The 25,000-nt window shown below is 45.2% G+C and overlaps 1 protein-coding gene across 4 annotated transcripts in view; it reads right to left on the bottom strand.

Moving 5' to 3' along the window:
• The window catches only part of MGMT (O-6-methylguanine-DNA methyltransferase), a 137,737-nt gene that overhangs the window by 16,778 nt on the left and 95,959 nt on the right, over window positions 1-25,000 (bottom strand). For 3 of the 4 annotated variants that reach the window (XM_069020289.1, XM_069020290.1, XM_069020287.1), the window contains exon 4: window positions 13,879-14,039. In XM_069020289.1, coding sequence (XP_068876390.1) covers window positions 13,879-14,039 — 161 coding nt within the window. The remainder of the gene's footprint in view (window positions 1-13,878; window positions 14,040-25,000) is intronic. The other variant, XM_069020288.1, reaches the window with a different exon arrangement.

Genomic DNA, 25,000 nt, shown 5'->3' with positions numbered 1-25,000 from the left:
ATTTAAGGCTGTTATTTTAACAGAAAATTCAGATTTTACGTGTTTCTAGCTTCCTGGCAGCACCCCATGGAGAAGTTCTTCCCAGCGGGCTCTGGAGCAGCAAGACTTCCTTAAATCATTCTCCATATGAACACAAGTGACTTAAAATCAACAAAACACTCTCAGTTTTGGTTTGAGGATGTCTTAACTCACCTCTGGGCACTGCAGGGAGCACAGGGAGGTTTAGGAGAGGAGCCAGAGACCGAGACACCAATCCCAAATCTGCAGCACCAACAGCTGCAACTCAAAGCTGAGGCACCAACAAAGACCTGCTGGTGTTCCTACAATGCTGTAACTCCAGGCTGAATGATCAGGGACAGGAGTCTGCTCCAGGCTTACACTTCCCACTCAAAACTCACTCCAGAAGCAAGTATTTTTTGCTTTGTTGCAAATACGTCAATTTTGGGAGCAGGAAATAGTGCAAAGTATGTAAAAATAACCTTTTAATGACTTTATGGACATTTTAAATCCACATAGGAGCAACTGTAGACATAAATACAAGAGACCTGCAGATTAGAGAAACTCAACCACTGCCTTATCAGTGCAAACTCAGCTTAACTGGCCATATTTTATCATTATTTACTGCTACACAACCCTTCTTCCTGTTCTGGAACAGACACAGAATGGGCCTTCCAGAGACACCACGCACCAGCTCAGCTGCAATTTCTAAGTGACTGGGCCAGAAAATTAAATTTCTGCTTTCCCATTCAAGATAGAAATAAATGAGGGACTTGTCTCTATTCCTCTTTGTCAGGGAGATGGGGCTCACCAAGAACTTCACCTGGGCGGCTTCGAAATTCTCCTCATCAGCTGCACCTTGCAGACAGAGCTTGAGAGCTGAACTGTGCTCCCTCATGGCCCATGTGACAAGAGGCCACCACTGGCCAGCACCTGACTCAAAATTCAGAAATTCCTGGTGGTGCACACTGAATGCAACTCCTGGTCCCACCTCTACCCTCTTTTTCCCCCCCTTTCTTGGAATTCTTGTTTTTGCCTGGGAAGGTCTCTCCTCTCTTTCTCCAGAGGAAATAACAAAAATTAAACTGAATTTACCTAAATCTGCATTGTTGGAACTCAACAAAAATGCAGCCTCCCAGGTTCCAGCTCTTCTGACTTGTCCTGCTAATGAGACACACAAACATGCCCACAGCTCCTAAATAAATCAGAGGAGATGCTGTTTCCTAATTACACTGATGGGCAGGCAGGACCATCTGGTTACAGTTAAGACTGGGACAAACAGGGAGAAAACTCTCCAGGATTTATGCTGCAAGTGTCATTCCAATATTAATGAATCCAAAATACAAGGTGAAGAGAAAGGATTCAATGCTCACACACCTGATAAGGCACAATTTCCAATTCATCCCTCTAAATTAAGCTCACTAACATCAACATTTCCAACTCTACAGGACCTTCAGTTTGAGGTCCTGGTCAGGATCATCAACTAAACCCAGGAGTGCAAAACTGGGCAGCAAAACTGGGCACGAATTGGGCAAACCTGGAGAAATAAAGTGACAAACCATCACAAGGTCACAAGGACCTCGAATCCCACCTCAGGACAGAAAATCCAGAACCACCACAAAGGAAGTGAGAGACGTGGGCTCTAAAATTCATAGATATGTCCTACAAGATTATTGTTCATCATTGCAGGGCTCTAACAGCTCCCATGATGGGAAGGGAAGGGAAGGGAAGGGAAGGGAAGGGAAGGGAAGGGAAGGGAAGGGAAGGGAAGGGAAGGGAAGGGAAGGGAAGGGAAGGGAAGGGAAGGGAAGGGAAGGGAAGGGAAGGGAAGGGAAGGGAGGAAGGGAGGAAGGGAGGAAGGGAGGAAGGGAGGAAGGAAGGAAGGAAGGAAGGAAGGAAGGAAGGAAGGAAGGAAGGAAGGAAGGAAGGAAGGAAGGAAGGAAGGAAGGAAGGAAGGAAGGAAGGAAGGAAAAAGAAGAAGAGAAAAAAAGAAAATGAACGAAGGCTGGAGAGGGACTGGGGACAAGGCATGGAGGGACAGGACCCAGGGAATGGCTTCCCAGTGCCAGAGGGCAGGGCTGGATGGGAGATTGGGCAGGAATTGTTCCCTGGGAGGGTGGGCAGGCCCTGGCACAGGGTGCCCAGAGCAGCTGGGGCTGCCCCTGGATCCCTGGCAGTGCCCAAGGCCAGGCTGGACATTGGGGCTGGGAGCAGCCTGGGACAGTGGGAGGTGTCCCTGCCCATGGCAGGGCTGGCACTGGGTGGGCTTTGAGGTTCCTTCCAACCCAAACCAGTCTGGGATTCTCCGAAAGGGGAATAAATCCATGAATTTTCACATCAGCTTGTGTAAAACTGATTTTGCAAACTCGAATTTGTTTTATCATCCTACAAGCACAGGGATATTTCTTCTCCCAGACCACAATATCGTGTGCTACGTATTTGGAATGTTATACAGATTTGGAACTAGAGGATCTTGAAGTTCCCTTCCAGTCCAAGACATTCAGCCAGAAGGAATCCCTTGCATCCCCCAAGTACCTCCACAAACCTCTTCTACATCCACTTGGGGAACAGGGCAACACCAAGCCAGCTTATTTGGGAGAAAGGAAACATTAATTCTCTGCAAACCTTTGACCACACTGGGTCACCACTGGATTACTCAGAACAGGTAGCCTGATGCTCTTCTCCAGGAAGGCTGATGGCAGAGGAGGTTGGGAGGCACCAGCATCTCTCCTCTGTCTTTCCCTGCTTCCCACAGAATCGCTTTTTCTCTGTAATTCCACTTAGAGTTACACTGATGAGGTGTTTTCACTGTTTCATTTCTCAGCACGGCCCCAAATATCCACTCCCAAAGGACTCTGGATCAAGAAATCTGCACCCTCAGTTGCTTTGTGAAGATCCTGTTGCCAAAGATAACCTGGCCTAGAAAATTAATATATGAAACATGCAATGCAAATGGGCTCCACTACGTGAATAAAGTGTAAGATCCTCGCTGGGCTAAAAAAGGAACAGCAAATTCTTCAGCTTTCTGTAAGTTCCTTTGTAAATGTGCACATTAAAAATAATACTCATTAAAGGGCTTAAATGCAATAAAATGGAACTATTTCCTCACTGCATACAAATGAAGTCAGTATCAAAGTACTTCTTTTTACTTGTATTCATTATTGAGTTATAAATACCTAACGGATGGAGCTAAGATGTACACAGCACTTTCCAAACACTAATTCACAACGTCCTTCCAAGAGTGCAGCAACAGTAAATAATTCCCAGAATCTTCTGGCTTCCATCTCAAAGTTAAGGTGTACTTTTTCTTTCTTTTTTCTTTTCAGAAGTATGTATTTAAGCAGCCAACAAAACAACTGGGAAGAGGTAAAGTCCCATCCCATGAAGTCACTCAGCCTCTTGACTGATCCCGGTGCCATCACACGGGGCTGCTTAAATGAACTGCAACTGGAATTCCCGAGATCCAAATTATTTAAACAGACATCCTGGAAGCAAACAGAGGAGCAGTCCTACCAGTGACCCCTGACGGGATTTCAGAGACTCGAGGTTGCTCAATTGACAGGCAGCCCTAAAACCTGTGCCTTGCTTGGAGGAAGTTTCTGCCAGGAGAGGAGGAGTCTGCAAAGGCACAGGCAGAAATTTGGGTTACTTGGGGAATGAGAAGCAGCTGGGGTTGGGGAAACACCCCAGTCCTGCACCTATTAAAGAATGATCTGATTTTCCAAAGCATCTAAAGAATATTACAGGGACTTTACTCAGCTGGTAAGGTTAATAATCACACGTTTACCTGATGCAACAGCCCCGTTATTTTACATAAACCTGCAGCATCAGGAAAATCCTCCTCCTGCTTCGCAAGCTGCCACAAAAAAGAGGCTGCTCTTCATCCCGTGCTCTCCTGCCAAACCCAATGAAGTCAGCACAGGCACAACATGTTTATACAACATTAAGGGTTCACGTTAAGCTGAAAGCAAGGAGGAAATTTGACTTTCAGATTGACAAATGAAGAGTGCTCGTGTATTCTGGAGTCTGCAACAAAGGCGCCGGTTGTGTTCTCGCCCAGCGCGAATCCCTAACAAACCCTCCTCCCTGGAAGGATGGTCAGAGCTAAGGTCACAGCACCCTCCATCTGCATTTCAGATCTTGACTTTTGTTGGCTTTACTACTTCTTTTGGCATTAAATATGAATGATGCTCCCCGAAACATTTGGAACATTAATTATAAGGAAATAAAGGTAGGGAAGCGTAGGGCTCCGGTCATTGTTCACCTACGGAACGACAACCAGGAGCTTCCAGCAAAGTGCTAAAATATAAAAGGGCCATGTTCATTCATGTATTGGTCCAAGCTGCAGCACTATAAAGTACATCAAAAGGTGTTAATGGTTTCAATATTTATCTGCTGCAGGGAAGCACTCTAAAAAGAAGACAGAAAAAAATTTCTGCTAATGGCTGTGTCTCTCCATTAAAATGAAAAGCTTAATGCATCTTATAATCAGAGGACAATTTGCAAATCATTAAGAGAAATGTAAAATTCCATTAAAATACAAATCAAGAGTCCCTCACTGGACTAATAATCTTTTTGATATTATTTTGCATTTCACTATTTCTGTTCCCAATATCCAGGCACCACAAATGATCAGTTCTTGAACATGCTATTTACCACAGCCTACTTCTTTAACGAGAGACTGAGAGAAGTATAATCTGCTATTCAGAGCAGGTACTAATGAAGAATTCCATATATTCTGAAATTTAATTAAAACCCCAAAGATTTCAAATTAGATGCAATTTGAAATGCCTGGGGCAGAAATACATGCACTTGCGTGGCAAGGGTATCACGCTGAAAGTTGATACCGTAATTGGTCTTGATGTATTTTTGTGTTGCCAGGCTGAAGCACAGAACTCATAACCATATAAAAATTCTCTGTAGATTACCTGCTCATTGAAAATGCCATCACTCAGGTAGTTCTCTACTAAATTACCATGCTACTAAAATGCACAAAGTGATTCGAAGAGAAGAGTGGCACAGCTGGTCGACGCTGCCAATGAGTTATGCATGCGTCGACGCTGCCTTTTTTCTTAGTAAAATATGCTCAGTTGAATATTAAAATATAATTGGCATTCAACCTAAGTAGCTTAAGCCATTTTGTTATCTTCTTTTAAACCGATTTGGCTCCTCCACAGTTATTTTCAAGGATGCGATTCACAAACTAATGACACCATCACATTCAGCTAGATTTGTACTATTCTACATTTGTCATAAATAGGGACAATTTCTACAGCCTTCTAGGGATGTCCTTTAGTACTGGCTCCTCTTGAACATCAAAGGCCCAATTCATGGGGAAAAAAGAAAGAAAGGGAAAAAAAGGAGTATGCCATTTATGTTGTGCTTGCATATTTTATTCTGGGAAGAGTGTGGGATGCAAATTTCTAGTGAAAAGTGTGTTTTTCCACTTAAGTGAGTCCTTGTTTCTCCCACAATAAAATGGTCAGCAAACAAACTGGTCAGGAGATGTGGCAAAGCATCTTGAAAATGGGTCAGACAGGGGCATCCTTAGGTCAAGCAGCAGCAAAATACCTTTATTATAACATTTTTTTCCCTCAGATGAATTTATTTATGTGCCCCTAATATAAGGGCTGTCAGAAATGTCACTATATTGTCATTTCCTGAAAAAAAATTAACAATATTACTTAGAAACAAGGTGCTCACCATAGTAACAGTCCCATTAAGCACATTACCTTTGAAACACCAAACAGGTTAAGTGTATATGACTATTGATGATATTTCCCATCGATACGGGGTTTTAAGTAAACTTGCCTGAAAGTTCATTAATAAAACGGGTGTGGGAGGCTGTATTTATAAAATCCTTTCCTTTTATCTTGATTGCATGGGTTTTTATTAAGGAGGGGTGCAAAGGTTACATGGGGCTGCATGTGTGGCAAACCAGCCAACAAATCAAAGGAAAAATGAATTAAATTAAACTTATTCCTCACAGGTCTGCAATGAGAGCAGGTGCTGAGGTCTGGGGCTCCGGGTGAAGATGATGAGCACACGACTCTGGATAAAAAAGTCATTTTCCTACACTGGTGGGGTTTTTCCACCTTTAATTCTTACCTTTTAATCTAAATCTCATATACAAGCAGCAATGTCAAAAGTTACCAGGTTGGTCAAAATGTTTCTTAGATCAGGGTCAACTGATTCCCTTTATTTCACGGGGAGAAAAGGGATGTGATTTTGAGCAAATTCACTTTATAAAGAAGCCTCACACGCCGGTGGCTTTTAGAGCTGCTGATTTCAGTCAAGCTGCCCTGACTTTGGTCCAGCTGCAATTCTGTGCAAATATTTATCATGGAATCATGGAATCATGGAATGGTTTGGGTTGGAGGGATCTTAAAGCCCACCCAGTGCCAGCCCTGCCATGGCAGGGACACCTCCCACTGTCCCAGGCTGCTCCAAGCCCCAATGTCCAGCCTGGCCTTGGGCACTGCCAGGGATCCAGGGGCAGCCCCAGCTGCTCTGGGAATTCCATCCCAGCCCCTCACCAGCCCCACAGGGAAGAATTCCTTCCCAATACCCCATCACCAAAACACAAACCCCTCCTTTCTAAACAAAAGTTTGGAATAATTTCAATATCTGCACGTCTTTGCAGCTGTTTCAGAGTCTTGAATACTGAATATCCTCAAATTCTCTGAGAACAAGTAAAAATATTGCCATTGTACAGGTGAACACTGGCTGAGGATCTTCAACCCACTCTTACCTAAATAAACCCCATTGATAAAATGCTGCTTTATTCTAACTATGGCCTGCCTGTAATAATGTTAAGAATACTGGCAAGAAAGGATTGTCCAACTGGAAATACAACGAATTTTAGAAAGCAAATGACCCTTTCACTGCTTCCCCCATGACAGGACAGACACACTGCTTTCTCCATGATTCTTCTGAGGTCACATCAGTGATGGTTACCCTGAAAGGCTCCACCTAAACCCCACGAATATCTGGAATCGGTGCTGCCAAAAAGGAACTTTGCACCTGAGAGGGCCTGAATTGTCCTCAATGGCTCACATCTGGCAGACAATTGATCCTATGAACTCCAATAAGAGTATGTAAGATATACTTAAAACCACACAGGCCTCCACTGAAAATTATGGGAATTTTGGTCTGAATTCAACAGGAACTGGGTCAGGAATTTTGCAAATATTTTGGTCCAGAATGCATTTGTATTGATTTTTTTTTGTTTAGTTTTGTTTTTAAATACATATAGTTGATAGAAAGTAATGGGCCAAGTGGGCTGGAAAAAGAATGAGAGATATTAAAGTAACTGGGCTATTTTGGGGTTTTGTTGTTTCCATTTTTGAAGGTTGGAGAGGATTGATTTCTGTTTGCAGAAAATTGTAGGAAAGTATTGGATTGTAAAAATCCATTAAATGTCTCACAAAACAGTGACTTTCTCCTTATCAAAACTCCTCTCACATGAAATAGTAATAAAAGAAGATGCCAGTCTCTGGAATTTGAATTTTGAGTTGGCAGACAGAAATAGGAAAGCTTGTCATCTCTCTGCACTTGAATCTGCCATGTCCAGATATGTGAAGTACAAACGTTTCCGAGCAGATTATTTCATATTTAACACTTTCTAAAAGCCTAAATAGAAATGTATTTGCATGTCTGATGAAGCTGCAGGGTTGAGAAAGGGAAAATCAGCAACATTTCTCAACTTTTTTTTTCTTTAATGAATTGAACCTCCACTAGAAAATTAAGAGAATTTCACAGATTGCAGCATAAATCAGGGGTAAAAATGACAGTTTTTATTTGCCTAGGAAAGGACAAGTCCTGCCTCCTCCTCAGCAAGTGAACAGCGCAGCTCAGGACTGCAAAATATAAATGCAGAATCCCAGAATGGTTTGGGTTGGGAGGGACCTCAAAGCCCACCCAGTGCCACCCTGCCATGGCAGGGACACCTCCCACTGTCCCAGGCTGCTCCCAGCCCCAATGTCCAGCCTGGCCTTGGGCACTGCCAGGGATCCAGGGGCAGCCCCAGCTGCTCTGGGCACCCTGTGCCAGGGCCTGCCCACCCTCACAGGGAACAATTCCTGCCCAATCTCCCATCCAGTCCTGCCCTCTGGCAGTTTATACAACCTGCTGCATTCCCACTTTCCCAGATGAATTCATTGAATTTCCTGTTTTTACTGGAAATAAGGGACCCATGAAGCGATGACACCGGGACTCCTGGTCTCCCTGTCGGCTGAGTTTGCTGCTCTTCCTATTAAGCATGGCTATTGCTTTAAACATAAATATACATCTACCTCTACCTCTACATCTACATCTACATCTACATCTACATCTACATCTACACCTACATCTACACCTACATCTACCTCTACATCTATATCCATATCTACATGATAAAGGAAGGAAATCCCATGGACTGGTCCCTGATGCAAAATCTGATCATAAGTCTCAACTTAATGACATCTGAGCAAAAAGGTCACCACAAGAGTGACTAAATACTTTGAACCTGAACATGTGTGTGCCTGCAGTATGACAATAGGTACTTAAAAAAGTTCCAGACAGTTTATCCACAAACTGGCACCTGAAGCTTCAAACTTTCCAGCTTTACTTGACAATATCTCAACCAAGTCAATGATTCTTATGGGTTTTTTTTTACTGTAATTTAAAGGAAGGGAAAACATATCTGTAATTCATCTTAGTAATGTAAATGCTTTTCTTATAGAAATAATTTTTATATATTGGAGAAGTCTTTGGCTAAGTTGTATGTGGGAAAAATTTACTCTCAGAATACCATAATTAGGGTGAGCAGCACAGCCACTGAAATCCCTTTTAAATATATGCACCAGAGGATGTTGAATTTGTCATCTCAGAAGCAGACAAATCAACAGTCCCACAATTTCGTGACTTAAGCATTCTGACCATAAAAAGAATAAGAAAACACTCTGGCCTTTGCTGAGTCACAGTCAGAAAATACAGAAAATCTACTTTTCTTTCTTAATTTGCTGCAGACTGGCACTTTTTTACAGTTGAGAAAGTGCAAAACCAGTAAAAGAGAGGTGTTAGTGCCTCTCCTGGAAGGGTGTAGAGTACTGAGGATGTAGTTATGGCAGAGATCCCACAGCCCCGCAGACCCAAGAGAAGAGTGAATCAAGGGATGACTCCGACTCCACGGAGGTGACACAGAAATTGAGGAGTTTCCTCAGCCCCCACCTGGCATTTCCCTGTGTTCCCACCACCCCCAGGCAGGGCTGGGGCGGGTTCACAGCCCATGCTGAGCAGTGTGAGTGTCTGAAGGAGCAGGAAATCACAGGGTAATTATTGATTACAGGCCTGGCTACGTCACCTCGGAGGGAGAATGGAGCCGCTCCCGGCTCCTTTGAAGGCTCCGTGCTCCCATTATGTATGAGGTGTTTCATCAATATCCCCTCTTGGATGAATAACGTACACCATGCACGGGGAATTTCAGCTGCAGAGCTCTCCTCCCTGCTCTCCATCCCCAGGCTGCTCCTCCGGGATCTTTCTGCACAGCTGGGCTCTGCCTTTGGCTTGGAATGTGGCAGAATCCCAGAATGGTTTGGGCTGGAAGGGATCTTAAAGGCCATCATGTTCCTGTCCATGGCAGGGACACCTCCCACTGTCCCAGGCTGCTCCCAGCCCCAATGTCCAGCCTGGCCTTGGGCACTGCCAGGGATCCAGGGGCAGCCCCAGCTGCTCTGGGCACCCTGTGCCAGGGCCTGCCCACCCTCCCAGGGAACAATTCCATCCCAATATCCAATGTGAACTGATGTTCCTTCAGTTTAAAACCAACAGTGCCCTAACACCACTTCCAGACCTCTAAGCCCCAATGCAGGAATTCCCAGCTCATCTGAAGGAACAGGAGGACTGAGCTGGACTGAGGGAAAGGCTCAGCTTTGCTCCAGGCCTGCACCCTCAGGACACGGACCTGATGGAGGAACTCCACCCCCAGGGATCTAAAGGACTCCTCCGGCGAGGACGGCACGGCACGCAAGGAGCAGACCCCCAGGGCTGCTGCTCGTCACAGGGCGAAGGGAAACTCTGGTGTGTCTCCAATTTCCTCTGCTCCTGGGCCCTAATGAGCCATCTGGTCTGTGCCACACGCTCTGCCACCGCGGCCACCCCGCTGCAGGGCACAGCACAGTGAAGGCAAGGCAGCAAAGCCAGCAGGGGCCAATCCAGCATCACCCACCCCGTGCACAGCCCTCAAAATAGCAACAGTCCAATCTTCTTTTTCATATAGAAGGGGACTAATGACCAGGATACATTAAGAGCAATTCATCATTTCCCATTAGGAATGCTCAGGGATTTTTCTGAGGTGTCCCACTCAGAGGAATGGGAAAACCTGACTTTCTCGCTGCTCAGTGAAATTCCACATTGAGCACTGGCCATGACACAGGCTGTTGAAAACTCCACATTTTCAATTATGCTTAAAAATAAATATATTGGCTGCATATAAACTGGAGAGCCAGTAAGGAGAGAACTCCTGGAGTTGTTGGGAAACCAAACTTTTCCCTCTCCACAACTCCCTGACAGGGAGCCAGGTGGGGTCGGACTCTGCTCCCAGGGAACAAGAACCAGGATGAGAGGAAACAGCCTCAAACTGTGCCAGGAGAGGTTTAGACTGGAGATTAGGGAAAATTTCTTCATGGAAAAGCTGTCCAGCCCTGGCACAGTCTCTCCAGGGCAATGGTGGATTCACCACCCTGGAAATGTTCAAAACCCACGTGGATGTGGCATCTGGGGACGTGGATTAGTGGTGACCACAGTGATGGTGCTGGGGCTGGATGATCTTAAAGGTCTTTTCCAACCCTAATGGTTCTGTGATTCCATGACTTTCCTGCCTGCCTCAAGATTCTCACCGATGCCAAGTTACGAGAGGAAGGGTTAATTTTGTACTTTAAGTGTTTTTAACATGTTTCCCCCATTTAACAGTAATTAAGAAAACTAAAGTCACTTCAGAAAAATTTAAGACATAGGAGGAGCCACTGAAACAGCAAATACAGAACTTTTATAGAATTTCTTAATAGAGTAAATATAAGGCAGAACATCTCTACTGTCTGAATCTGCAAATCTCTCTGCTTTTGTTATCTCAGAGTTGATTGTCATGATTTTTCTCTCCACAAGGAACTATGTCTCCCAACTGGTACAAAGGCAGCTGCAGAAAACTGACCATGAATTCAGAAGTGTTTCATCCCAAAAGCACTTTACACTTTTTTTGTTAAATGAGGAACGTTTTTAGTGTGTTTTATGACACAAGAAAAACCCTTCCTGTCCTCAGATGAAGTTAGTGCAGAAAAATAAAATAAAATTTGACATAAGCACTGATTAGAAAGAAATCATGCAACAGTCAGTCCTGACCACAAAAAAGGACTTGAGGATGGAACTTGAATCCTCTATCAAAGAACCCATTGTCAGTGGCCATGTTTACAGGGAAGGGGAGGAAAGAACAGCCAAAGGTTTTTGAATTCCAGCCTGGTTTGGGTTGGAAGGGACCTTAAAGCTCCCCCAATTCCAGCTCTGCCATGGGCAGGGACACCTTCCACTGTCCCAGGCTGCTCAGGGCCCCATTTGAAGAGCTGCTGCTGAACAGAAACGTAAGAAAATCAGAGTGATGAGAAAAAGCCTTCCTGGCTTTGGATCCTCGTGCTCTTACTGATGTTTGTTCTGCGTTTTTAAGTGCCTGGAGAAATGAGTAGGCACTTTCAAATGTAAATGTATAAAAGTAAATAAATACCAAATTCCTAATTTAGCAAAACTGCAATTCTGATGTGCAGATAAACTGAAGTGCCATCCATCATAATTTGATTTTTACCTCACCTTTCTCCTAAATAACTCTTAAAACCAGCTCCTTCAAATTTTTGACATCTATTTCCACATTCCTTCCAACGTAATTTTTTTTTCTATTTTATGGAAGTATTAGTAGGAGAAAGTCACAGAAGAACAGAAATGCTCTCACATTGCTGTGATTGGAGCCAATTAACTCTTCATTAGAGTTTCCATGAGGGAGGTGCCTTCCCCCAGTAAAACACACACACCTGGGCCCAGGCCAAGAGCAAATGATGGAGCTAAATGAAAACAACCTGAACATGCAGGTGCTGAAACCAGAACGCTGTTCTGCAGCCCCTGCCCGTGCTGCAGGTGGTCAAACCCAAACCCCTGAGCACCAGTGGGCAGTGGGACCACCAGTGCCACCCCTCACAAGGCCACGGGTGCTGCAGGGACCCTCAGCTGATGCTCACAGCCACGTCCCATCCCTGACACAGCTCCTGGCTGGGTTTTGAGCTCAGATGGTGCTGAAGAACTTTCCCTCCTCTCCCCAGAAATTCAAGGGTGATGATTCTTTCCCTCAAGAAGCTTCCTGTTAACAAATATCCTTATTTTTCCTCTTTTAAAGGACCCTCAGTCCCTTCTGTGTTGCCTGCACAGGAATGTTGTGTCCTAGGGAGGAACCAAGTCTCCCACAAAGTCAAACCTCTCAGGTCTGAACCCCAAACCAGCATCTAAAACAACATCAGCACTGCTTCAACCAAGGATTTTCATTCACAAAGCTAAAGGGAATCCAGGAGGCCATTTAGGAAAACTAATGAAAAGAAAAAGCATGATTTTAAATGTTTTATAATCTTCTGATGGATGATCTGGGAGGCAGAATTCCCCTGCTGTTGTTCAGAGATGGCAGGAGCAGCAGCAGTAATATTTCCTACCCAGCTTTGCCTGTTCACATCCACCTCAAGGATAAAGTTTCCACAACGTGGCACTTCATTTCATCCCAGCTAATAAGAAAATTCCTCAGTACCACCCTGGAATTTGACTGTGAAGGATCTGGCACTGGGGAATTCACATAACAGGGGAAAGTAAGTACAGAGGATGCTCATGGAAACAAAGTTGCTGTGCAAAGCTCACAGATCCTGAGACTCCCTTATCCACTGAGAAATGGTGACATTTGGGGCAGGCAAGAAGGCACTGCAAACATCAGACTTCTGAGATTATTATTATTATTATTATTATTATTATTATTATTATTATTATTATTATTATTATTAATATTATTATTATTATTAACATTATTATCAGTTTCATTCCAAGTGGTTGATTTCTGTTAGGAGGCCTTCAGAAACATGGATAATAAATGGGGAACGGGGAGGAGGAACTTTTCTCAGACATTGCTTTTAGCCAAATTCATAAATAGCACAACTTCTTGGTAACAATTCTCTTTGTCCTTTGTTTAAAAATATCAGCATATTATCTATGCTAACTTTGGGGAATAAAACCACAGTGACCTGACACAACCTATCCCTGACGGCTTCCCTGGCACTTTTCTGCTGACAGGGACACAGAACCACAGAACCAGGGAATCACTGAGGTTGGAAAATCCCTCTGAGCCCATCAGTTCCAACCATTCCCAGCAGTGCCAAGGCCAAGGCCACCCACATCCCCAGGTGCCACATCCACAGGGCTTTTAAATCCCCCCAGGGATGGGGACTCCACCCCTGCCCTGGGCAGCTGTGCCAGGCCTGGACAAACCTTTCCATGAAGAAATTCTCCCTAATCTCCAACCTAAACCCCTGCTGTTGCAATCTGAGTCCATTTCCACTCTTCCTGTTCTCTGGGAGCAGAGCCAGACCCCACCTTCAGCCAGAGAGTTGTGGAGAGTGATGTCAAAGCCTCAACGCCCCTTTCTGCTGGCCAAAAGCTACTTTAAGTAGCCGCCACCTCACTGAGCAGCTCACAACCCGTCGGGTGTGTTTGCACCCCAACCTTTCAGTGCTGGCAGCTGAACCACATCATTTTATAGAGCAAGGACGAGGGAGGGTGGGAGCCAGTGCCTGTGGCTGATGGCAGAGGGCAGGGAGAAGTGGCACTGACCTCTCTGGAGCAGGGGGTGGTGGAAGGCTGGCACGGGCAGGGTCCCTGTGGTCGCTGGCTCACAGAAGTAGGCTTGGAGCCAGGCCGTGCACTGCTGCAGGGGCTCCGTCATCTCCTCGGCCCCCTCGCACACCTCGCAAGCCACCGAGGACTCTGCCCTGCTGAGACACAGAGAAATGCAAAATTACAAGGGTAAAAATGACAAAACCAGGCTGGACAGGGCTCTGAGCAACGTAGTCTAGCAGAAAGTGTCCATTGAGCAGAACAATGCCAGCTGGAAGGTCCCTTCCAACCAAAACAGCTCTGTGATTCTGTGATAAAACCAAATATTCACACTCTGTATCAGCAAAATAAAAACCTCGAAACATTTCATCTGGAGTCAGATCTTTTTTCTTCTCAGAGAAAAGTGAAGGGATTCCTCACAGCAGCAACAAAAATTCACCCTCACCACCTCTACAAATGCAAAGATGACACAATGTTATAAACACCTGTAAGAAAATCCATGGAAGATTGGTTCGAGGAAAAAGCCGTACGGGAAATGTCAGGGAGCAAGAACACCACCCAAGCCCATGGTGGCTGACACATCCCTGTGCTTCCAGGGTGGATGGAGGTGAGGCTCCTCCTCCGTGTCCCCCAGGGCCCAGTCCCTTGTCCCCAGGGCCCATCCCTGGGGAAGGAGGGAAGGAAGCAGCTCTCTGCCGCTCCGCGCCCTCCTCGGCCCCGCTTCCTCCAGCGCCGTGGCAGGCCTCTGCTTCCCTCCCCTGATTGAATTGGAAGGAAGCAATTGAGAATTCATTTGATTTTCAATGGCAGCTCGTGCTTGCAGGGGCTGAGGAGCAAAGTGAGCAAGCAGAAAGCACCTGTAAATGAAAATGTGCTTCCTCCCTTGCTCCTTTTTCTTCTTTTCCTCTGCAAGAGCAGTGTGTGTATGAGAGCGATGAGAAAGGGAACCCCGAATTTGCATGTATCCAGCTGTGTTTTCCAAGCTGGATGTTTTCAGGGATGCAGAGCAGTGCTGGGAAAGGGGTGGTGGTGCTCTCCTGGTGCTTCCCAAGGCTGGGGTGCAGTTGGGGGGGGGTCACTCAAAACTGCAGAGACCTGTGTGAGGATAGCAATGAAAAACCAGCCCATTAGCAATGCATCCATGAGACATGATGGAGACAACACCAAGGGTGATGGCCGGAACAGCAACCCCTGCCAGTAACCTTCTCATATCCAGAGCCCTCCCCAGCAAGGATGGGCCATCCAAAGGTTTCCTGATTCTTGCAGCTTTTTCTCCCAGCTGGAAATAAAGCCAGAGCCAGAAGTTCCTCAGTGCTGGACCTCAACAGCAGAGTCTCCTGGTGAGAGGCTGGATGTGCCCCAAAGCAGGAAAACGGAGAGAAAACTGTGGCAATATCAAAATACTTGTGAACCTGAGACAAGGGAAGAGAAAACCAGATCAACTGTGCCAGCCAGGTACGGGGACAGAACAAACCAACCCTGATTCCTGAGCGTGCCGCAAGGAGGGGGAAGGGTTTTGTGAGACCCCTCTGAGCAAAAGCCAAAGCAAACGAACCAAGAGATGTTCCAGTAGTGGCACCAAAGAGCCCAGCTCTCCTTCAGCCACGAGGCAGCTCTGCAGAGAGACCCAACATCTGCAGTGCCTGATGCAGCCCAGCACGGAGCCGGGCGTGCCGGGACCATCAGCGGAGCCTCCGACAGGAGCAGGGACGCGCCGGGGGCCCGGGCACGGCCGCCCTCAGACGCAGAGCCCTGGCTCACCTGGTGCCTGATCAAACAGCTCTGCCATGCCCCAACCCCGACTCATCTCCTGATTAACTGTGAGCCACTGAAGGCCAGGCAATTCCTGATGAGGAAGGGGAGGGACGCAGAGATGGACAATTAAAACACTCCAGCCGCACCGGAGTCCACGGCTTGGAGCAGAGGCAAAGCAAATCTGCAGAACCAGCTCTGGATCCAGTTCAGTAGGTGTTGAGTGCAATTTTATTTCTCTCTTTGCATTTATTTATTAAATTAATGCTTTTGATTCTTTATTTTCTTTCTGTGTGTGAAGTAGGATCAATTTGCTTTACAAAACTGATGTCTACTTCATGCTACTTTTCTGATTAATAATACCTCTGCTAGGAAAAAGGTATGAGAATCCATGCCCAAACTTTTTTACATGAATGCCCATGACATGGACTTCAAACCAAGCTCCCAACACCATGGATAATCCAGTATTTCACACAGGTGCAACACAGCAGAATGTGGCTCTGTTTTACTGAGGATTGCTGGAGTTATAACAAAATAATAATGAGAGAATATATTGACAGTAACTCCTCTACAAACCTGGGAGAGAAGTGGGGAGACTTTTCTGCTCCATTCACCCAGAAGAGCACGGAGAGCGCTCAAAGCTACGCATGCCTTATGTTTTTCACATCATCCTGTTTCCCATTCTTGGGAGTCTGGAAATCATTTGGGCTGTAATGTGACCATAAAACAGAAAAACTCCATCTCCTCATGGATCCGGGAGCAGCAGCTCCGGGCTCTGCCTCCAACTGCAGACCAAGGGCACTGAACCATCATCAGTCACCCTTAAAACTGGTGGGGAGCAGCCACAAAGACTCTGGGAGCATCTCCCAGGGCCCAAAGGGGATCCAAGTGATCTGGAGAGGGACTGGGGACAAGGGTTGGAGGGACAGGACACAGGGAATGGCTTCCCAGTGCCAGAGGGCAGGGCTGGATGGGAGATTGGGAAGGAATTGTTCCCTGGCAGGGTGGGCAGGCCCTGGCACAGGGTGCCCAGAGCAGCTGGGGCTGCCCCTGGATCCCTGGCAGTGCCCAAGGCCAGGCTGGACATTGGGGCTGGGAGCAGCCTGGGACAGTGGGAGGTGTCCCTGCCATGGCAGGGGTGGCACTGGATGGAATTTAAGGCTCCATTCTGAGCCAAGCCATCACACACACATTCCTCACTTCTACCAGGTGTTCCCTGGCAGGAGTGTTTGGACAGAATTTATTTTTAAATTTCTTTTTAATTGCTGTTTTTAAGCGCAGTGCCCTGCCACTGCTGAACATCTCCAGATGTTTTTGGTGGGACCATTCTCCCAGCAATTCAACACCAGAGGCTTTCCCAACACCTGCCACCTCCATGGCCACCTCCACCTTTGCAGGGACAGGGAACACTCTGCAAGGCAGAAACGAATTTGCCTTCCAAGAATGCACTGACCTCTTTTCCTGCAGGATCCAAACTCCACACTCTGGAGTGTGCCAACACACACCCCCAGAGCTTCAAACTGGCAAAGAGTTGAAAAAAAGGAAAACCTTCACATTAATTTTGCTTGGCTAGAGATAGCAACAGCTATTCCTGGGAATTTGACAGCTTTAATAAAGAAAAAGAAGGCACATAACTCATACATGGGCGTCTTCTGCTGGCCCTCCTCCTCTTCCTGCCCTTCCCTCCTCCCCTCTCCCTTTCCAAAGCTGCATAGCAGCACTCCTTCTACAAACTACCTCGGCATTAAACATCCAACTGAAAACACCAGCTGTCTTTTAAAGGATCTTCTCAGGCTTCAAAGCCTTAAGTACCTTTCAGAAAGCAGAGTCAAAGTGGTCTCAAAACATTCTCACGAAGAGCAGAGGAGTTACATCATAGGAAATCCCCCCCTGGAAGGAAATCCCTCTGCTCAGTGTTGGATTTCTTGGAAGGTTTCTCAACACCCTACCCCAGGCATGGGTCTTTGAGCACCTCTAAGTCAATCTGGACAGGAAAAAGTTGAAATTTAGAGAAAAATACGCATCTAAGACTCATATTAACTACCTGGGCCTAAACTTTAGGAGTGAAAAAGCAAAAGGGGCTCTACTTAATGTGCTGCCCTGGGTGATCCCAAAGGAAAGAATCACAGAGGCACCAGCAGCACACAAGGTGGTGGCCAAAGTGGCCATTCACTGGTTTACCTAAGGAAAGTTTGTCTCACACCTGTGATTCAACAAGATGCAATTTTACTTTTATACAGGAAAATAACATAAGCATGTTCATTGAAAAATAAAAAACCCCAAACCCTAAACAAAATATATAAGAAACATGACTGCTTTGCTTTCACCCCAGAGAATTTTTTTATTTTTCCTTAAAAAGCATCAATGCCTTTTTTTTTTCTGCAGTGGGGCTGGAATAATGAGAAACATTTATTTAAACCACATTAGTATTATTTAAATTGCTTCCACTTTCATCAGAGGCTGTCACTGCACTTGTTTGCATTCCTGAATTATGCTGGCTGCTGCTTGGCATCCCAAAAAATTCAAAGTGGAGGTTTTTGTATTTTCACCTGGTCAACAATCAATCATTGCTGTTGGGGTTTAGTGTGCATTTTATATGTTATTTTATTTTATTTTATTTTATTTTATTTTATTTTATTTTATTTTATTTTATTTTATTTTATTTTATTTTATTTTATTTTTCATATTTTATTTTATTTTATTTTATTTTAATTCTATTTTATTTTATTTTTTGACCCAGAATTCTTTTGTTTGCAGGAATGTGGTGCCCTCCAATATGTCAGCAGGGTCACATGTCTGTCCCATGCCTGAACTTTTTGGGGATGGTAAATGGATATTCTGCTCCACATGACCAATATGGCTTTACAGGGGGATGCTTCATTAAAACTACAGACGCCTCCAACAGAAATAAAAGCTTGTTTTAAGCTATCAAAAGACATCTAGAAATAAATATATTTTTTTTTCCAAGTTGGATGTGTCTCACAAAGAGCCTTTTTTCAGGCCAGGCACCCACTGCTGATGCTGCACCTCTCCAGCCCGTGGTGGTGATGCCCAAGAGAGCCCAAGATCAGTTCCAACATGGCAATCCACCCCAGGATTAGGGTTTTCACACACCACAGCTATTCCTCACCACTCCTCCTGCAATCCTATATACCTCCTTCCATGACAGCCCTTTTCAGAGCCAGCCAGCTGGCTCCTGCATCCCCACAGCTGAGAGGTGTCTTCCTTCCCAAAGCTCCATCCCAGCCCTGCTTCTCCGGTGTCTCCTCGTGTTTGCATGGGATGAAAGGAAGGGAAAGCAGGTTTTAGCAGAGGGGGAGAAAAGCAGCAACACCACCTGTTTCAGTTCAATAGGCTCCTTCCAAAACCACTGCCAAGAACTGGAAGTTGCTAAGGTGCTTCCAAAATAAACACACAAGCAGCAGACTGGCTTCGGGATCACCCCAAACAGCTCAACCATGATGAAAAGCAGAGCAATGCTGGGAGAAGCCATGCTCTAAAGTGGCAGAATGCTCATTATTTATTTCTGAGCTACTTTTTGCCTCAGTCCTTCATAAACTTATGGGAAACGAGGTGGACCTTGAGCTGTGTTGAAAGGAAGAGGATGTAACACAACGACTCAGCTGGCACATTCCTGGGGGAAAAGCCAGGAGCTGGAAGCTTCCTTAGGATAAATAAATACCATGAGAGCGTTGTAGCAGCTCCCATAACATATTTATAAAATAGATGCCTATTTATAAAATATTTGTATATTTTAAATACAATTGATTGGTTGACTGTAACATCCCAATCTCACTTCCACTGCCTGCAGCCACACAAACCGGAGTGTTTTATCCCTGGAAGACTACCTCACCTTCCAGTGGCTTGCTAAGCAGAGGTTTAGAAACTGAGCCAGTGAAGAGTCCCCTCTACTTCAATTTAAAAACTTTCAATGTCTTTTTCTGGATTAAGACAGAAATGAAAAAAGCTCCTCAACTAAAAAAATTGCAACTCCTCCTAGCCTGGAGTCAATGAAGTGCCACTGATACATGTGGGCAGACTCAGAGTACATTACTAATTCCAACTGTTCAGTTTTTAATTTTTTGGTAATGTTTTATAACTTATATTTCTGTCATTTTGTAATTTTACCTTTATTTTTAATCTTTTTGTGGGTTTTTATTGTGATTTTCTTCCCCAGTGGTGGGAAGTGCCTGGGACTGTCGGTATGGAGCTCCGTGAGTGTCATTAGTATAGATAATTCTTAATATTTATATAAGTTATATATATATATATATAAATATAAACAGTTAATAACAGAGCTCCTAAACTAGAGTAAATTTTTACATTTGCAGGAGAAGTCACTGTTGATCCTCTAGGACCTGAATGGTAACTCTTGCCATGAAATACATATGAAGGGCCAGGAAAATTTAAAAATTATTGGTTTTTAAACGGCATTTTTTTGTTTCATCAGCAAATGATGGAAGACAAGTTGTCACATAACTCTCACACATGTGAATTCACCACAGAAAAAAGTTTCACCATCAGAAAACTGAAGGCTGACTGTCTTTTTCTTACAATTATATAGATCTGTGCTTGTCTTATCAAACCATTTTTTCTCTTTGAGAAATAACTGGTGTGTTACTTTTCAAATGGAAGAATCAGTGATGATTAGCACACAAAAATTAACATTAAAATGAGACTCAGTGAGGCAGCATTATTTGTTCCATAATAACGCGGAGTGAGTCGATGTTTTTACTGGAGCCTTCATCGTGAAATTAACTAAAAAATGTGTTTTATCCACACCTAAATGTCATTTAAGCAGCCTTTCTTTGATAGATGAAGGCTAAAGCCACCCCAAAACTGCAGCTGAATTATCTGGTCTCTAATGACTCCAAACCGATTACGGGATGCAGAGCAATCTCGTTAAATTTTATTCTAAAGCTTACTACCCTCGTGTTTTCTCTTATTTTTCTATCAATGAAGCCCAGGGGGTTTAAGGACAATTCATTATGTATGAGACCCAACTTACAGTGCTTGACTGTTGATTAATAGCAAAGTTTGCTGTGTGTACATTTGCAGCATTAGATGCACACAATATGCTAACTTATTCTTCCACCCAAGCTAATTATTTACCAAAATGACTACTTGAGACTACAATTTATTAAATGCATGCATCCAGTCTCGATTTGGCCCCAAAAGACAGCCCGGAATGAAGATCTTTTACTTGATGTGACAACTTCTGGAAACAGTGTTATTAATATTGTAAATGTGGCAAATAAAGAGTTCAAATAGCCGGGTGGCTCTGTTGCATTTCTTCCCCACAACTGAATCAACGAACAAAGCGCCTTTTTAGGTTTAAAATTCATGGGGAAGCACATCCTGACATAGTTTAATTTAGCTGCTTATAAATGAAGTGGCTGCATGATGGTAGGGAGAGATTAAAAGAGGGATGAGAGCTGCGACAAACAGCAATAACCCCCAATTCCTGTCCAACAGCCCCGACACTGCTCCTTTTAAAACCTATTAAGAAAAATTTGATGCATTTAAGGAGGAGCACAACAACTCAGAGTTGAGTAAGACTAACTCCTTGTCATACAACCTGTGCAATATTTTCATTACTCTTTTTTTTATCTGTTCTGGAGGATGCAAATTCTTATGGATCTGACTGGTGAGAAATTCTGCATCCCCCCCTTTAACCCTGGGAAAGAAGCACCTGCACAGAGATCTGGGCATCATACACATGATATGAATCCCAAATAAATAATATAACAAATAAATATATAATTAAATACATAATACCTTAATAAATTAAATTACTGCTACAATAAATAATAAATAAACACACCTCTTGAGTAAATACAAAGATATCCAAATAGACTAATTTTTTTTCCCGACTTTTGAAATAATGATACTAAATTTGGGGACCAAACTGGGCTTGCCCAAGTTTGATGATCCCTGCAAAGCTGCTCCCTGCTTATTCTGTGCTCCTGGTGTGTACCAGCAAACACTTCAAAGGATGGAGTGAGACTCCTGTCTCCACATGCCAAGATAAGGAAAATCAATGTCAATGCCCAAAAGACTCAAGTGATAGCACTGAAGGTCATTAAATGCTACTGACTGCCCTGGACCATTAAAGTTTTGATTGGAATCCTATACAGGGAGACACAGATTTCAAACAAGATCCAGCCCTGGGATGTGGCACTGCGAGACCACGGCGGTGACTTCCCGAGGAACACCTGAAACACGTCCAAGGAAAACAATGCTCTGTGTGTGTGGGCTTGGCTCCTTTCCCTGAGCATTTATTGTGTTTTCACAGCAGTGAATCCCATTAGGAACAAAGACCTCTGTTAAAGCAACAGCCAGGTGGAAGGACAACCACAAAGTTCTGGTTCTTCAACCACCTCAATCTTCTTGGGGTGTCCCAGTGCCCCAAGCCCTTCAGTGCTCTGTGCCACCCTCCTTCCCTCAATCCCAGAATGGTTTGGGTGGGAAGAGACATTAAAAATCATCTTGCTCCACCCCTGCCATGGCAGGGACACCTTCCACTGTCCCAGGGTGCTCCAAGCCCCAGTGTCCAGCCTGGCCTTGGGCACTGCCAGGGATCCAGGGGCAGCCACAGCTTCTCTGTGCCAGGGCTTCCCCATCCTCACAAGAAGAATTTCTCCCCAATATCCCATCTATCCCTGCCCTTTGGCAGTTTGAAGCCATTCCCCTTTTCCTGTCACTCTAGACCCTCGTCCACAGTCCTCTCCTTAGCCCACCTTTAAATTCTCCCCTTTTTCTATGCTGGCCACCACCCTCCTCCTGACCTCACCTGGTCTGGACCATCTCTGTACTGCTCAGTCTGACCTCACTGCTCTACAGCAGATTTCCTGCTCCACCTCCACACTGGTCACCAATTCCAGCACTGCTTTCTTCCTGTTTCCCACGCACAGCTTTTCCAGACTAATTCCTGTTCTCTCCAGATTCCACCCTGCACGTTTCTGCCTCACTGGTGTTAGCAGGAATCATCCAGGCCAAGACAACCACAGTGAGCTCTGGTGCTCATCAGCACCGGGAGTTGTATCAGCCCGGAGACCTTCCCCAGAGAGACCCACTCCCCTCCATGAATGAAACTCTTCAAAGACCTACAGCTGCGCCCTATCGAGAGAGCACAAATATTCCTAATATCAGAGTGAGCTCTTCATAAATATTTCTGTTTCAAATCAGTGGGTTTGGCAGCAGAACGACCGGAAAATTCGCCGAAAAGATAAAAAAAGCCCAGTTTCTGTGCATCTTCTGTGTTGGAAAGGACCACCCTGTTCTAGATTGAGAACAGGGGGGATCAAGCACACCCTGAACCGGCCACAACCGAGCAGATGCTTCACATTAAATGTTTTAAAGCCGGAAGCAAAAATGGAGCCAAGTTCCAAGCGGCAGCACGCTCTGCCCGAGATGTTCGGCAACATTAAGCATAGGTGATATCATCAGTTCTAGCTTTAATTAGGTTAAAAGAAAGTCAGTTAATTTTAGCACTTACACGAAATTGTTACAAAACATTTTTTCTTATATAAAAGAAGTCTCCCATCAGGCCTCGGAGGTCGGTTTTATCACAGGCAATTAACTGTGTTAGGGCTGGCTGCAGGGGACCCTTAAACCGCACGCCGCATTCCCTGCGCTTCGCCGCTATCTCCGCTGGTTTTGGGGACTCACCACCACTCCCAGCCCTCTGCAGCGGCCACAAACCCACCACCCCTACTCAGAACCCTGCCTCGCAGTGATAACCCAATTGCTAACTGGTATCTGAAGTCAAATTTACATTTTTTCCTACATATCTCAGATATAATCCCAATTATGCATGGATTTAAAAAAAAAACCCAGCAAACCTAAGGGAGTTAAAATACACATTACAACCCTTATACTGCAAGACCCAGGTCCCTGATCTGGTGCACGGGGACACTGAAGGACAAAAACTTTAAGGCTGAATTATTGGAGCTGGGCCCTGACTTTGGATGTCCACCTTGACGTGCGTCAGTGCATGAATTCCAGATGACAGTGAGCACCAAGAATTATAATCAACAGCACCTGCAGATCCTCCAGCCTATTAAAATGAATTAAGATACAGATAAATCAGGAACCTCTTAAGAATTCAACTCGCCAGGACGTTCTTCAAAGCAAGTTCCCAGTGTGGGTGTAAAGTCTGTGACCCCTGAGTATCTCCCGCTGAAGTGAGTCCAGGGGCCACAAAGATGCTCCAGGGCTGGAGCCCCTCTGCTCTGGAGCCAGCCTGGGACAGCTGAGGGTGTTCACCTGGAGAACAGAAGACTCTGGGGACACCTTAGAGCACCTCAGAAAAACTAATACATCCCAATTAAAACAGCAGAGCTAACAGAGATCTGTAAAGCCTTTCTGCAGGGCTTTGAGGTTGCTACCACCCACATCAGCAAGATCTCTCCCAAAATGGCATTACCCAGTCAAGAACTGACTGTACCTCTTATCAATCTGCCCTCAACCCTGAAAGACAACAGTAGGAAGAACAAAGAATAAAAAGTATTTTCCTTCATTTGGATCAACGTTTGCCAGCACTCCCTGTTTGCTCTTTCCAACACTCCACAGTGCCTCGGTCACCTCCATGCAGGCTCTGTCAGGATGGGCCCTTCTGCACGAACCAAGAGAGCCCTCCCCTGCCACAGGCCATCCCTGCATCCTCTGGATCCACAAGGAAAAGCTTTTCTCTCAGGTAACCAAGCAGGACCCAATCACTGCATTGGAAAGCCAGCAGGGTACATCAATAAAACCAATAAAAATACTGTTTCAAAAACTGCTGTTATAATTAACTGAAATAAGAGTCTATAAACTGCCACCTCACAAGAAGCTTGTTAAAGGCTGAGCATAGGAACTGTAATTTAAACACACCCTGCCCTTCATGGACCACCCTGGCCACAGCATGGCCCTTGCTTCTCCCATCTTCCCACGAATCTCTGGATCCCAGGAGATGCCTGATTGCTGGGATCCAGGAGTTCTGGGACTTCTCTGTGCCCTGGGATGCAGAGCTGCTGCAACTTTAAAATCACATCTGAACCTCCTCACAGAGGACAAAGTGGGATCAAGTGGAATTACAGCCCTGGTACTGCCACATCAGATTCCTGGAATCCTTTAGGTTGGAAGAAGCCTCAGAGCCCATCCCATTCCACCCCTGCCATGGCAGGGACACCTCCCACTGTCCCAGGCTGCTCCAAGCCCCGTCCAACCTGGCCTTGGACACTTCCAGGGATCCACAGGAAGCCCAGCTTCTCTGTGCCAGGGCCTCACCACCCTCACAGCCAGGAATTCCTACCTCACATCTCATCAAAATCCACCCCCCTTCAGCTTAAAGCCATTCCCTTTTGTCCCATCCCTCCTGTCCTAT

This window comes from Aphelocoma coerulescens, chromosome 6 (assembly GCF_041296385.1).
Source record: "Aphelocoma coerulescens isolate FSJ_1873_10779 chromosome 6, UR_Acoe_1.0, whole genome shotgun sequence".
Lineage (NCBI taxonomy): Eukaryota > Metazoa > Chordata > Aves > Passeriformes > Corvidae > Aphelocoma > Aphelocoma coerulescens.
The sequence above is the reverse complement of the archived record's forward strand: the minus strand, read 5'-3'. Positions and strand labels throughout refer to the sequence as shown.